Source organism: Teleopsis dalmanni, chromosome 2 (assembly GCF_002237135.1).
Source record: "Teleopsis dalmanni isolate 2A chromosome 2, ASM223713v2, whole genome shotgun sequence".
NCBI lineage: Eukaryota > Metazoa > Arthropoda > Insecta > Diptera > Diopsidae > Teleopsis > Teleopsis dalmanni.
The window spans coordinates 64,637,999-64,654,720 of NC_051847.1; the positions used below are offsets into that span (position 1 = coordinate 64,637,999).

A 16,722-nucleotide genomic window follows, 5' to 3' on the forward strand; every position below is an offset into this window, starting at 1 on the left:
ATTTGCCGAATACCAGAGCAACGTCGCTGTCAACGGCGGAAGCTTAAAGTCGCAGATGCACTGAAAAAGCCCATAAAGACTGGATTTCGTAGTCGCACACGGACACATGAACATATTTTTGTTGTTGATTTGATTCCAATAGTCAATAATTTTAAGATTGTATGGGAGCCTCCATCGTCTTTGTTATTCATTGCTTCTGTCGTCACATGCGATACTGTGACGTTTATTTAACGATTGGCGGTACTAATTAAGATGGCAAATAAGCGCAAATCAAAAAACAAGTTTTGCTCTGTTTTGATTAAATTAATTATTTTTTTTAGAAGAAACTGCTTTAAATCGAAAATCGAATTCACTCTAAAATTCACTTTACTCCAGTTACCTCTGATTAGCAGTTTTGGATTTCAACATAAGTTGGTACAATCAAGTTGATTGGTACGCTTTCACGGTATGGTACCCAACAAATTGTGGAGTTAATGTGACCTCTGTTAACACTAAAAATATTCAGATGTCTTTATATTTAGATTTAATGAAAATTGAATAATATATGCAAAAAATGTGAAAAATGTAATTTGTTAATTTGTGTCCATCGAAAAATTAAGCAAAAAAGGGTCTGTTACTGCCAAATGAAGCTATATGAAGGTTTAACCAATTCATGAAATAAAATAATTGTCTCTTTCAAGTATCTTTCTGTAGTATTAAGCAATCAAAGTGGGCACACAGACTGTTGTATTTATTCCAATCTATATAAAAACCCATATTAATCGATAGATAGTATGAAAAGAAAGATCGACTGTACACAATAATACAATATATACAATAAATATGTACTGAAATAGTTGGGTGGTCATCAAATCAAGAACTCAGTGATACTAAAATCAGCGGTTGATTAGGATTGTTTGGTAGCTCTTAATGAAATTTGAGTCGTCTTTAGTTCACACCTCTATGGGTTCTGGGGTGCAATGATTCATAAAATTAAAAGAAATTTGTTTTTTTTTATAATTCGACTTAGCAAAAGGCTCAATTTACATAAAATAATAATTTTGAAAACTAACAACGTTTTAGTAGTAGATTTCATAAAATATTAGATCAAAATCAACTCTTAAAATTGTAGAGTTCATGAACTGGTCAGTACTAATTTTTCGCTGAACGCAGATAAAATCGATATTTGATTATTTAACACCATCTGTAAATAATTGTTGAAACATATTATTATTCAAGGTATAAACACGTCTTGAACAAATGAAGACATCTGTTTAATATCTAAGCTAATGTGGTCGAGAATCTAATAAATAAACAATCAGGTCTTATTTAGCTTAACAGGAAAAGATATATCCAAAGTCGTGGATGAATGAATACCAATGAATATATGTTAAGTTGTAGAGACAAGGAGAAAGGAGTAACAATTAATAACTTCTTCTTTAGCTATCTAGCTCTAGCTCTAAAAACAGAATGACTTTCTAATGGTAATATGCCTTTATTTCTCTCACAAAGGTTTTTGGTGCTGAGATTATATACATTATATGCTTTATAAATGCCCCAAAAGGGATCTATTCGTAATACGCTTAAGATTTTGTCTAAAGCATTGGTAACACAATAAACTCTTAAGGTCTAAGTTAACTTCATCGACTGCTACATCTACGCAAACTGACCTATGTATAGCTCTAGAATTTCTCGTATATACATATTATATAAAAAACTTTCTCATTATCTTAAGCATTGGAGGGAATGGAAAAAGTTGATCAGCGATGCATAGCAAATATTTATATCTGTACATATACATATATCCTTATATTATGTAAATATCGTTTGTTCCCCTTCTCCGGTTGTTTACATAATTTCTTGTTGCATATTGCATACTTTTCGGCAAAAAACCTTTTTTTTATTGTTAAACATTTTATGACCAATGAGAAAAAATCCATTTAGGAAAAAAAGAGAATTGCATACCATTTAACATGATATATAACGAAATAAATCTTATTTATTACAATAAATGATTATTATCATAGTAAACTCTAAAGGTGAACTAGCAGTAAAAGTATGTAAAATACACATCTCTCTTAAGTTGCTCGTAAGACCTAGTGGTCATCTCTGGTTAGTGTAGCTCTACGAATTTCTTAATTGATTTGTGTTTGTCTTCGACTTCTGTTGCGTGCTACGCGTCTGCACTTGCGTATACAATAAATTTTTTTTTAATTTAATTCCGATTAAAAATCAAACTTTTTTGTAATTCATTGCATTTCGGTTCATAAAAATTTTTGCTGATGGCAGATGGTTGCACGTGATGGAGTGAGCGTAGTTCATGCATATTTAACTTATTTGAACTTCAAAATGGTAGTTTCAGTTTCCGAATTTTTTTCATATTTTTTTTTTTATTTAATATTAATTTTATGGTGTCAGTTTATTTACTTTTGGGGAATTGAAAAGAGTTCAAGCGCGTTCGTGACTTCAATTTCCTCATCTGTGCTTGTAAAAAAAGCTTTCAAGTTTAACTTTGGCTATACGACATGGTATTTACGGATATGATGGATTTAGAAATATAATGGAATAAGATAATACACATATAGTTATATTAAAACAATGGTTCCTGATTTTTTTTGACCAAGGACCACTATGATATTTTTTGGGACTACAAAGTTTAAGAATAATAAACTGCATGATTATTTTAATATGCTTTGGGCATCTCTGGTATAATGTATTATGAATTGTATAATTGCAGAGGTACATTATGTTCTTCTTATTTGGCACTACAATCCAGTATGAACCTTGGCCTCCCTCACGATCTGCCTCCATCTGTCCCTGTCTTCTGCTACTCTTTTCCAGTTCAGTACTCCAATCGTTCTTGCATCACCATACACGTTATCATCCCATCTTGTTCTTGGCCTACCTCTGTGCCTGGTTGTCATCGGATTTGCGTTGAATATGCTGTTCGGCTTTCTATCCGACCCCATTCTTATTACATGAGCAGCCCATTGTAACCTTTAGAGGTACATTATATATGCAATAAAATAGGTGTATATCTATTTAGTATATGACATTTGTTGTACTAATTTTCTAATAAGTGAGGTTTTAGGGAACAAACTATAAGTAATGCATCCATATCTGTCAAATTTCAAAATTCGTGGATCAACGGTTGGGAAACCCACTGTAAGATTACATTTCTAAATTTTAATTTAAATTAACCAATGCGCACCATACAATTTCCTTTAGAGGAATCAAGAAAATTTTTTAATACTATTTGACTTTTGTTCTTTCTATTTGATGAACCCAAAGGTCATAAAAGTCTTGATCACATATCTTTAAAATTTATCAGTTAAATATAATAATAATGATAATAAACATACATGTTTAGTTATTTTAACAAATTATTTTGTAAGAATGGTAAACATATGATACCTTGAATGACAGTTCTATTTAACGTACTATGACACTGAAACAGTGGTGCCAATTCAGATCTATATAATGGTCTCCTTATTATATCATGGGTTCCTGTATTATATTAATATAAAAATTACACATTAAGTGAAGATATTTGAAAAAAGACTTTTGCTAAACAATATTTCATATGCTATACCAGATTGTTCACTTAATCCAATACTATCTATTAGACTATCACTCGAATATAGCAGTCTTCTAAAATATAGAAAAATATTATATATTCTTAAATTAATTTAAAATTTTCTTTTTTCTATTTATATATTACAAAACATATATACATATATATTTTTTTTTTTGGTGCTAGGTTTTAGTATCTTTGCAATATTTGTATCTTGACATGTGATGACTTATTGGCTTCCGTATGAAGTGTCTGCGTGATATATGAAACGCGTTTTAGCTTTAAGATTTCATTAGCACATCAAACAAAAGTGTGAAGTTTTTATTTTCACAAATTGAAATGACGATTGGACTTTGTATTAAAAATTTTTAGCTTGCAGATGCCTTTGTGGTTAATATACAACATTTGCATATTTTCGATGAAAATCATTGACTTTGTTTTAAGCTCGAGTTAGCAACAATATTGCGAAATGTACAACAGTTAATAACTTTTTTTTTTGTAATTTCAAAATAGGTTTCAATTAACACACTTTTTTTATGTAATACATATATATAGAAAAAAATTGCACAGGGAAAAAAATTAAAATTTTAAAGATACTTTAATTATTACGTCTCAGGAGTTCTTGATTATTTTGTTTAATTCAACCAATTCATGAAGTTGATTGACTAAAAATAAAAACTTATAATGAAAATTAAAAAGATACGTATTAGCACCTTAAACGCTTAATTGATTGCAGTTGTTTGAACTTAATAATTAAATTAAAATATCTTATACATTAATCACACGTGAATAATGTCTGAACAAATGCATTTAACTACATTATTAGGTACAGATGTGATGGAAATGTGACACAAAATCTTCAAGCGGTGTTTATCTCTTAGTAAAAATATCTTTGAAATAATTATTGTTAGATTAATAATATGTGATCGGTTTTATATTATTTCTTTAGTGTGATGATGGAAAAAATTACATGTATAGAGGTATTAGATCAGATTGGCAGTACCTTGGATTATAGAAGTGTAAAAAAGCTTAGCGCCTATATCATTGACGTTAATATCATTGGGTAACAACCGCTATATGCACTGACTCAAGTGAGATTAAAGCGAACAAGACGAGGGTTTTGCTATGTATGAGAACATATCATCTAATGATGATATGATCATTGCGCATACCAACTTCGCTTTATACACTGATACAAGCGAGGTGAAGACGAAAGAAACAACGGTCTTGCGATATATGAGACAAAGTACTTTATCATTACCAATGTCTTCTGATCTTGGCTTCTTCTTGGTACTTTTATAGTTCTATGACATTTTCTCTTTTAAAAAAACCATATTTTTTTTTTGAACTGCTTTAAAGTTCATTTATTTAATTAATTTTAAAAATATTTTATTTTTTAAATCAATATTTAATTTAAATTTTTATATATTTCTCATGAGTGAATTATATTTTAACAAAAGCATTTAACTGCATAATAAGTTATTAAGATCAAGCAAATATGACGCAAATACATCAGCCACGAGATCAGGCGTAGAATAATTACTACTAATAGACACTATTATGGGGATTAAAAGGCAACTAATAAAATTTAATATAATTATTATATTAATTAAATTTAAAGCTAACAGCACAACTGATTTGAATATTCTATTAAATGTAATCTTTATTTGACGTTATTCTTGAATCATTGATCGCATTTCTTAACATGTCAATTGCCAGTGTTACGGGTCGGATGTAGTCAATTTAAATGCCGATCATTTAATTATATTAAACATTTCCAATAATACATAAAAAAAATATTTTATTATTAAATTAATTATAAATAAACTGTTGGCATCAAGATTTTTGAAAAAGAATACAATGTAAATTAAATTGCATATATTATTTAAATAAATTATAAATACACTGTTGTCTACAAGATTTTGGTAAAAGATTTTAATTCTATTAAAGGATACCAATGTTCAACAAATACTTTCTTGACTTCAAGATTTCTACAAAGAAGCATAGTTATTGTAAGAGAATACGATATCTCATCTATTACTCTTATAGTTATTAATTAGCTTTTATGATTCATACGAAGGACTATATAAATTTTCACCTGATTCTATAAATACTATATGAGGTAATTAATGTTCGGCTTATTTTAGCAAGTCAGATAAAATTATAATTAATCTAGCATGATGTCTGGTCGTGCACACGTGTATTATTTTTTATTATACCCTACATACTGATGCTATAATAATATATTAAGTTTGTCAAGACATTTGTCTTTAAAGTATTTACAATGTGAATAACACAGCACAGATATTGTGCTTTATAAATGTATTCTTTTCTAATTTTTTCATTAATGTTCCCTTGGCACATAGATATACAAGCGGTCCCCACCATATCCCATTTAATATTGTATATACTGAAGAACTTCTGCTTAAGCTCATACAGACTCTAACCTAAGCTTATTAGGAAGTAAGGAAGCATTAGGATTAAGAATCCCTTGCTCTCTATTTTGTTGAAATTTGACAAGAAACATACCAGTCAGCTGCTTCAACTAAAGCCTAACCTACTCTTAACTACTAGTGCACTAGTAAGATATATTATAAGTCTTGGTTTTACAGACCAGAAGGACAGAGCTGTCCTTCTGCAAGATTAAGGGCTTGGCTAAGTTAATAGACTTCTTATGTTGGTTTACCTTCATTACAATAGGGAGTTGTGTCTTTCGATGTTGTTAATACGCTGTGGTCTTTTTGGGAATCATTTTAGTTCGCGTATAAACAACGTAAGTCCATGTTATCACAAAGGCCTGTTATTTGAGTTCAAGTAGGCTTTGAGCTCAAGACCGACACTCGAACGTAATGTAACCATAACAATGACGAATTTTATTGGAATTTAAAAATAACAATAAATTGCTTATAGTATTTTCTTTTGTTTTACTATGTAATAAGCTAAGCCCTACTATACAGAGTTAGTGTAAACACTAACTTTTTACTTACTTTTACTTACTGAAGTTTAATATTGTGTTAGGACTATTGTTACGAAGTCTACCTATAAGCAGTAAAATGTGAAATTTTTTATAAAAAACCATACAAAATCTCTATAAAAATATGTTAAAGAGGATCAATAAGTTTAAGTGTGAACTTAATATGTATATATGTATATATTCATAAGCAACTTTTGAAGGGTATTAAAGTTTTAACAAAGCCAAAGCCAAATTATTTATTTATTTATTTATTATTATAAGTATAATAATTTTATTTATTTATATATAAGTCAAATTAATTTAAAATTTAATAAAAATATACATATGTGTATATTTATATTTTTTTTTTTTTGAAATAAACTAAAATTACTATTCAAGATATTTATTTATTTGCAATCAAATAAAGCACAGAAGTTATAGTGAAGTAAAATATTCAGAAATTAGAGTTTGGGACTTTAATATTTTTTCTTATTTTCAGTAAAAAGAGATTGTACTTTATTCATACTCTTATAGTGATCATCAGTTGTAGTAACATTTGTTTCCAAATATAAATTTAGAATTTTGAATGAGTCTTCTACTTCATTCTTGGAAGGCTGAAGAACAATTATATCCACGAAACCCTCATCATCAATTTCCGTTATAGTGCTCGATAATATCGTCAGCTGTAAGAAAGCTTGATGTACAAATTTCATTGTCAAGCTCAATATAATCGTTAAGAGTAGCATTGGAAGTTATTTTATTTACTTTTTAAACTATGTTGTCAGCGACTGGTATAAGCACAAAGAAGCAACATAAGAAAGAAAAAATCAAACATTTGGTTTGGAGAAAGGGACTTCCCTTAACAGCAAAATGCATTTATACTTAAAACAAAAATTCGACTTATAGAATGCACTTTCTCATATAATATTCGAATTATAGAAGTTCGAGTTATGGAAGCAGAATTGTATGTAATTTGCTCTCAAAACCTTGATGCACTGTTTTTGGTTCGAGTTAGAGAAAATTCGAGTTATAGAAGTTCGAGTTATGGAAGTTTGACTGTATTTACATATGTACATGCATAGTAACATGTATAGTAACATATATTATGTTATATGACTATGTTATATTTATACACCATATGTATATTTAAAAGATATTATTCTGCACTATATAAACTACTTCTAATAACAGTGAAACAATTGTAAAGTAATTCAGTGAATTTTCGAATTTCGAATGTTTTTGATTAATTTTCCTGAATTTAAACATGGAAGTTCTCATTTGTATTTCGACTTCCTTTAAAATTTTATATTTTGCATGGAGTACTAAAAATGACATAACGGCGCCAAACTCTTTGGTATGCGGTAATTTGTGGTGAGTTCAATTCAATAATAATCGCGGGAACCGGTTACCCGAGACTGTGCTCAGCCATAAACGTACCGTGGAAGAGTTCCTTATTTAATTCGCGATATAAGTCAGCTAAGCCAGCTTAATCAACGCTTGTTCGATGAATACTCAAGTGCGAATTGATATATGCAAAAATAAATTATTTTGAATTCAAAATTTATTTCTGTACCGTTTTGGCTATGAAAAAACTACGCTTACTGCTGAGCAGGCAGGCAAAGCCGAGAGATTCAATTATGAACAAAAATGCATAAAATATTTATCTGATAGGTTAATGCCAGCATTAAAATTAATTATGTGTCGCCACAGCATAATTTATTTTTTCATCTCTGTGATATACAATGCAGCATTTATCATCTTCCAGCAACATCGAGAATTTTTTTTTATAAATAATTTAATTGATGTCATGCGCTGCTCTTATTAAAGTCTTCTTCATTTTAAACTCAATATTGAAAGATGAATGTAATTTCTTAGTGAACAGTAGCGGATTAAAAATTGTTTTTCTTAATTACGATTTGAATGAATTTCATTAAATTTCTTTTAAAACAATCCTTAATTGTTACCAGGTGATTGTAGTTTGTTAATTCAGTTCATTGTATTATTAAGACATTACACAGATTTTTTGTTGGGAACCGGGTTAACGGTCAGGCCCCCACATTTCATCAGTATTAAGTTAAATATCCATACGTGACAAATTTATTTCGTACACTTTTTAAAAATACCACAACTGCTTCCATAAATAACTGCATTAGTCCCACTCCGCGCCGATGCATTCTGCAGCTTCGGTAAACTGGTTAAGTGGAAAAGGTAACAGATTTAAATGCTTATGAGAAGCAAACAAATTTAAGTGTTAAAAATACAACAAATAACCTTGAAAAGGAAAAAAGCCACAAATATTAATCACGAATTACTGCGTTAAGGACCAATGAGTCCATGTCTTGTTAAGACCTTATAAGGTAACATGGCATGTTGGCCAAAAATGGTCAACATATCCGTTGAAGACATGAAATTAAATGACATTATGCCGTGCGAGATGATAAAATGGTAGGCATACGCGACACAATTGTGTAGTACAGAATTATTTAGAAGCATTGTCTTAGACTGCAACATGAAAAAGATAAAGTCAACGATCGCTTACAAATCATCTTCGGTTGCAATCTTTGTCTTTGGTTTAATATAGTTACTTTTGCGATATAATGACGAAGATATTCGTCTTTATAATACGATTTGTCTTCACTATGTTTGCGGACTTGGCCAGTGATTTTCAATAAAAAACATACTGCGGATTAAATATGTTTTACAAGAACAGGTAATATATTTAATATTATTTTTCTGAAAGAAATAATATCATTAAAAAGAAAAATAAAATTATTTTCAAACTAATTGGGCTGATAGCGGCAGTGGTCCGTGAACCAACGGTTATGGAACCCTGTACTATGTGATTTATAGATGTAAGTTTGTGTATATAAATATTTTAAAAAAAATTACTGTTTATGTACATATATGTAATATGTTGAATATTTAGGTTAAGAAAGATTGGATTGATTTTTTTTATAACTGGCTTCAATAAAGTTACTTGTTATTGTGGTATTACCCCCTTTAATTTAAATTGCATACTATCTAATATATCCGTGATATCGAGTCATTATATAAGCTTAAGCAGGTTTTGGTGTACGAGGCACCAAAAAAAGATCAGCTATTCTGAGTAACTTTTGTCTTTAAGCTATATATCGATATACTAAATGCAAAGTCTGGATTTTCAAACGGATTGGAATCAACTGTATATGGGGCGGAATAAAAGTTGATTAAAATAATTGCGGTTTTGGTGTACGAGGCACCAAAAAAAGATCAGCTATTCTGAGTAACTTTTGTCTTTAAGCTATACATTAAGACTGAAAAGTTTTCGGAAATTCTCATTTAAAATTCGCGCGCTGTATATTTTTCGATATTTTAAGTTTATGTAGTTTGGCAGCACTGTCCTTAATTACTATGCCAAAAATGAGCTCGATCTGTCAGACAGTTCGTTTACGGCAGCTGTTGAAACCAGTTCACCTCAGTAGTGCGTTGCGAAATGTCTTCGACGGTCGTACGACCGTCCTGGAAGGCTTTGTACCACTCATAAACTTGAGTTTTCGATAAAACTGATTCCCCATAAGCCTTTTGTAGCATTCGCAACGATTCTGCACACGAAATTTCGTTCGAAACACAAAATTTGATGCAAACTCTTTGTTCAATATTTTTTTCCATTGTTTTTTTCGCAACGCCCTACTGAGGTGAACTGGTTTCAACAGCTGCCGTAAACGAACTGTCTGACAGATCGCGCTCATTTTTGGCATAGTAATTAAGGACAGTGCTGCCAAACTACATAAACTTAAAATATCGGAAAATATACAGCGCGCGAATTTTAAATGAGAATTTCCGAAAGCTTTTCGGTCACAATGTATTCGATATACTAAATGCAAAGTCTGAATTTTCAAACGGATTGGAATCAACTGTATATGCGGCGATATTAAAAGTTGATTAGAATAATTGCGGGCTCCCTAAGAATTTAAGCAGAATAAAATCTTATACAAAGTAAAGTTAAGGTTTATGTTTTATTAGAAGATATCAGTTTGATATTACCGATAAAATCTTAGGCAAAAAGTATGATGAAAAATCATTCATTTACGCGCATAAATTGTGGTTTGAAAATCCAGATGGAAAATAAAGGGTGCAGTTTAGCGGGTTCTGTTGAATTGATAGGGAGAAACCACTCTTTTGTAATCATGACTGGTACGCAGATGCTAGAAGTGAAATATAAGTAAAAATTATAAAATTAAAATCAAAAATTAAGAAATTAAAAAATTATTTTAACTACTTTAAAGTGTGTTTGGGGAAAGAGCATTGAGTCTCAATCTTCTATTGATTTAAGCTCAAAATATAAACCATCTAACTATACTTCATAACTGATTAAGCAAGATATAAAAAATGTGATCTATGGTTTTAATAAACTCGTATTTATATGGTTTTGATATAAAAATTGTGATATACTCGTATTTCTGGTTTTCATTTTTTTTTAACATAATAACTTTACCTTTATTTATTTTGGTGTTAAAAAGTAACTAGAAAGTCTGAATAATAACTAATCATTTATCAAACGAGAAAATTTTTGATACAATAGAATGATTTCTCTAATGCAGACTGTAGAGCAAAATGTTTCGATATAAAATTACAATTATTTGGAGGATGCCAGACAGTTAAGACAATTTAACTGTTTATCAAGTCATAAAATGGAATCAAATTAAGAGAAAAATTGCATCCCACAAAGTCAACAACTGTTAAATTTAATATTGGCCTAGGCTAATAAAATATATCATGACATTATCCCAGCTGCTATCTTGACCACAAATGCAAAGTCGTGCTCAAGGACATGAAACAGGAAATAGGTTTTTTTATCTTTGGGTTTTATGAGAAGGTAATTCCGTTTACATTTTACCATAAGAGTTAAGAACATTAACTAAACTTAAACACCTCAGTAGACGTCATCGATTTTAGTATAAATACGCTAAACTACTTTCAATTTGAACATCAGTGAAGACTAAACTTCTTACAAGGCATCATTCCTTAACGCTGGCAGCTCGAAAAGAAACTAAACGAATGAAGCAGTTGTAGGAAGTTTTTTGGAATTAAAGATGGCTCAAATTATACGTTTAATCCTTTTAACATTATTGGCGGTGAGCACGGTGCATTCACTAGCTATTGGTTATCCTTATCGCTCAGAATTATTGGCATACGCTCCAGCACGTGGTCAATTTCCAGTCAGTAGCTTATTGGCGCAGGGTTATATACGTTATTTAGATGCCAATGGTGTGGAACGTTTGGTTAGTTATACTTATCCTGAACCATTACATGGTGTGAGAAGGCTAAGTTATGGCAACGAAGATATTGTGCAGCCATTACTGAAGTTCAATGTTCAATCTGGTGACGAAAGTGATGCAACGCGGTTACGAGATGAACATTTTCGTATTTGGTATGAACAACGCTATCAGGCACTAAAACTTGAACGTGAAAGATTACGTGCGGAAGGTAAGATACCCTCACCTGATATGTTAGCTCAATTGATCCGCTTAGAGCAAATACTTTTCGATTCTAACCAAATGCCAAATGTTGAAACACCAGAAGTGAAACTGGCACGTGAGGAACACTTGCGGCTTTGGAATGAGGCGCGGCTTAAAGTAACACAAAAAGAAGCCGAACAACAGAAATTACAAACCATTAAGGAAAATAATTCACAAGAGCCTAATAAATTGGCCAATACTGGAGAGTTAAAGACTTATCATGAATTTCCTGCAATAGTTGGGGAGACTGCGGAGCAGAAGAAAGCACGCGAGGAACATCTACGTATTTATAATGAACATCTATTGCGTATAAAGCAATTGGAAGATGAACGTAAAGCTGCGATGAATTTGGTAAAAATGGTTGAGCCAATAAAACAAGAGACTGTAAATGATGCAGCACAACCAAGTCAGATTGTGGTGGAAACACCAGAAGTTTCGCTAGCTAAGGCAGAACATTTTCGTTTGTGGAATGAAGCAAAATTACGTGCTGAGAAGGAAAATATTGAGCAATCTAATGATCAAGTCACAATTGATAACGCTAAAAATCCATTGATATCTGACTTTAAAGCTATTTCGACTGGTGTACAACAGAATGTACAATCACTACAGCAGAACGAAGCAAATCTTAAAAACTATGCAACCACGCAGCAATTCGGGGCCTCACAAAAACCAGTGCAAGATACACCAGAGGTAATACGTGCGCGTGAAGAACATTTGAGACTTGTTAATGAAGCTAAACTTAAAGCAGCTGTAATACCCTCTCCAAACACTGACTCAGTTGTAATACCAGCTGTTGAAAGCAAAGGCTCTGAAATGCAGCAATTTGCTTCACTTGTGGGTAACGTACCACTAACTCCTCTTTCTTATAGCGTACCCCTACTTAAGGGAGAACAAACAAATATTCTGCAACAAAATGAGCAAGTACAGTACACACCAGAAGTAATACGCGCCAGGGAAGAGCATTTAAAACTATTGCAGGAGGCCAAGCTTAAATCAAACGAATATCAGAAGAACGAGCAGATTGCTATAGCTGACAACCAGCATGACTACCGCCCAATAGCGGAAGCCGATAAGCTTAGAGCTGTGGAGCATATGAAAGAAGAACAAATGTTCCTTGAAGCTGAACGATTGCGTGAAGCTGAACGTGTACGCGCTGAGGAAAGGGAACGCATAGCGCAAGTTATGCTAGAATCTGAACGTCAGGAAGAAGAAGAACGTGCCATGATTGCAGAGCGTATACGATTACAAGAAGAAGAAGCACTTCGTCGTGCAACAGAAAAAGAAGCTGAATCCAAAATATATCAAACCGAACAGCAAGTGATTCTGAAAGCAACACAACCGCAACAAATGGCTGAAGTGCCACAAAACCTGGGTATAGTTAAGTCTTTAATACAATCAGCACCAAATCTACAGGATAATAAATTACCATATATGGCACCATTACCAGCACAGCCAGATGCTGCTATTGCTTCAGATAAATATATTCTTGGACAACAAAAACTGGCACTACCTCAGACAACGGGCTATGTATTGCTCGCTTCAGCACCTCCAAATGCATTCCATTTAAAGAATCCATTTTTGCTCCGCTACACGAATGCAATCAATGGCATTAATGTTGTGGCACAGAAACAGCAGTTGAATAATAAGCCATTGGAGATAAGTCCGCAGCTCTACGAAAAAGCCACATTGCTACCAGAGAATCAAAGTGCTGCAATAAAAATCAGTTATGGCGCAGATAGTGGACTGAGTGAATTGGAAAAGGCCACTCGTGAACATTTCCGTGCTCATGAGATTGCTTTGGAACAATTGCGAATAGCGAATTTAAGGGATGCACAAGAGAAGAATTGTAATTAACGCATGAATAACAACGACAAAGATGGCAAGAATTTAAAAGGATTTTGTAATAAGAAGTTACGGGTATCATAGATTATATATATAAGTTAAAAAATGGCACATAAATTATTCTTTGCACAATACTAATTTTTATTTCGAATTATATTTTAAGTAAATACTGTCGATATTAATAAACCCGCAATGTGTTGTAAGCAACATTAAAAATCAAAAAAAAAAAATCTAAAGAAATGCTATTATTATAAAAAGCTGAACAAAATTAGAATTAAGATTCTTCCTTATTGGGAATATATGTACCTATTTCAGTCAGGCATCAATAAGGTGGGACTTAGGCATATTATTTGTGACGATAGAACATCTATTTTGGCAAATGTAGATCGTTTATAAGTGAGACCGTTGAACGCCTAATCTATTTAACGTGCTTAATTACCACGTCTACACTTTGGTCGCAGAAAGTATGCTCTTTGTGATACCATATAGAATTTTTATTCACACTAGCTGATTTTTTAAGGGAACTACATCTTTAACAGTTTTCGAAGTGTTAATCGGTAAGAATGAAAGATTTGTCAACGATTTGGATAAAGTTTTTATCACTTTAGGTTTCTTGTGCGAGATGTAATAGTTAACCACAAAATATTCGTTAATTATAGGAAGTCGGAGTATAGGTGTTACTGCGACCGACCAACCGGCTAATTTTTAGGAGAACCCTTCGATAAATGAACCCATTTTCGTAAGAAGAAAGATATTTTTATAAAGTGATTTTACTTTCATAAAGTTTCAATTAAAAAAATCACATTTAAGTGAGTGTTGTGCAATGAAGACGCAGATAAGTAGTATTTTATCGTTATTTATTTGATACACAAGTCGAATTTTGTGTTGGGATAGAGCACTCATTCAGTCAGTCTGTATCGCTGTCCAGAAGACTGGAATTTATTGATTTATTGATTTATACTGGAAAAATCAATTTATATCAATCAGTTAATTTAATTTTAATTTTAACATTATTGTAGGTGTAGATATAGTTCGAGATCGTATAACAACTTTTATATGTAATGAGTATAGGATGTTTAATGCTTAACAATAGTTAAAACTGAGTATCTCAATATGTAAAGAGAATTGAAGATATATCGGATGGACAACTTTATATAAAGTTTCGCTAAAATTAATTCTGCATTTGCAACAGTTGACCAAACTGGAATTCAAGTGTATTTCAATTGTCGTAGGTAGGTGGGTATTAGGAGGTAGCTGCGATAGATTGCCTAATTACGGTTCTATTAATTTTTTTAGAGTCCTTATTATTAATGAAAGATAATAGATTTTCAGTGTTTTTTCTTAGCTTGAATTCATTACAATTCGCCAAACTAAAGTCGATGTCAATATACGAAAAAAGAGAATGGCGATGCTAGTGATTAAGTAAGGTTATAGTAACTGTTATCTAAAATTGCAGATCTTACGATATAACGCCACATCGTATTTTAAATCAATTGAATCTTATGACAGGAATATCATTTGAATAATGCAATATTCTCCTGAATCTATCTAATTCTAAAAACAAATCGGTTTCCTAACTATATGATTACGTTTTTTATAATATTTCCTACTTCAGATTTTCCGAAATGCTTTATCATAATATGAGAATTTTCCCATCTGAATATAAATGAGTGAGTCATTGTTATATATCAAACTGTATCGTAAACTTTCGACATACTTAGCGTATTCATCTTAACTCATAAGAGTCATATGACATGCGTAAGCGGTCAAACACATTTATGATAATGAAGTAAGTTCAACTTTCCGTTCATTCATTTCTACAATGGTTATATATTTGTAGGAAAATTTTCTAAACCTTATAATAATCCAACCGAAAGTTGAAGATTGATTGATCATAACGACATTGTATAATAAGTTTAGCATTTTTTTCCTATAAAAATGGCATTACGTCTATCAAACCCTTTGCTATAAGCACATATTGCAGCAATATCCTTTGAAGTCATAAGATAGTTTTGCATCTTTTCGCAAGACGCATGACGAATTTTGGACACGTATAGAGCGCATGTCTCCTTTGCTTTACTCATACATTAAACATGTTTCTAATTATTTTGTAACTACAGTCGCCAATTGTTACATTTTCTATTTAAATCCATAAGATTTATTTCTCTATGCGTATTTTTCCTATTTAAATTTGTAGGGAAATTTCTGTTATAACCTCGTTACAATATATTCTGTATCTTTCCACGTGCCTAAGTTATGTGTTCCGCGTTTATGCAAATGTTGAACTAAAAGTTCGAGACAGATTTAAAACTATTTTATAATTTTGCTACAAAAGTATTCCATTTCATTATTTTGTCTTAGATACCCGAAATGTGTACAGAGATCTGCAAACTTTTTAAGTTTGGCATCTGAAAAAAGTCTTCCATATAATTTGTGGGATGCTGCATACATAAAAATCTATTTATTATTTTTAATTTGACTCTTTACTTCTTAAAAGTCAGCTGTAAAATAAATGGATTCATTTAATTTATTTATTTGGTGCTGGAAATCCATATCGTATGATATCTAGAACCTCTAGAAAACCGTTTTGATATTTGTTTTTATAATTAATATTGGCGTTTCGTCGCCGTTTTATGTTAATTTTTTGTGGTTACCAGGTGAATTCTACAGATTTTATGTTTTCCTACACTACGTTTTTTCTCGGAACGCACAGTTATTGATAAAGCTTTGAAATGGTTTCCGTTTACCCTATATAATACGTTCAGGATTTTCAATACTTGTAACTGGATGTGATTTTCAATGCCTCTGGGAATATCTCATAATAAAAGAACACAAAGAAACTGTTAATAAATCCTACCCTGTTCGTCCGTACTTAA

At 31.5% G+C, this 16,722-nt stretch overlaps 1 protein-coding gene across 1 annotated transcript; it reads left to right on the top strand.

Moving 5' to 3' along the window:
- The first annotated feature begins 11,578 nt into the window (after positions 1 to 11,578).
- On the top strand, positions 11,579 to 13,858 carry LOC119674707 (trichohyalin-like). The gene is made up of 3 exons (XM_038085864.1): positions 11,579 to 12,526; positions 12,614 to 12,781; positions 12,824 to 13,858. Exons 1-3 carry the CDS (start codon positions 11,579 to 11,581, stop codon positions 13,856 to 13,858), a joined length of 2,151 nt encoding a protein of 716 aa, XP_037941792.1.
- Positions 13,859 to 16,722: the final 2,864 nt, after the last annotated feature.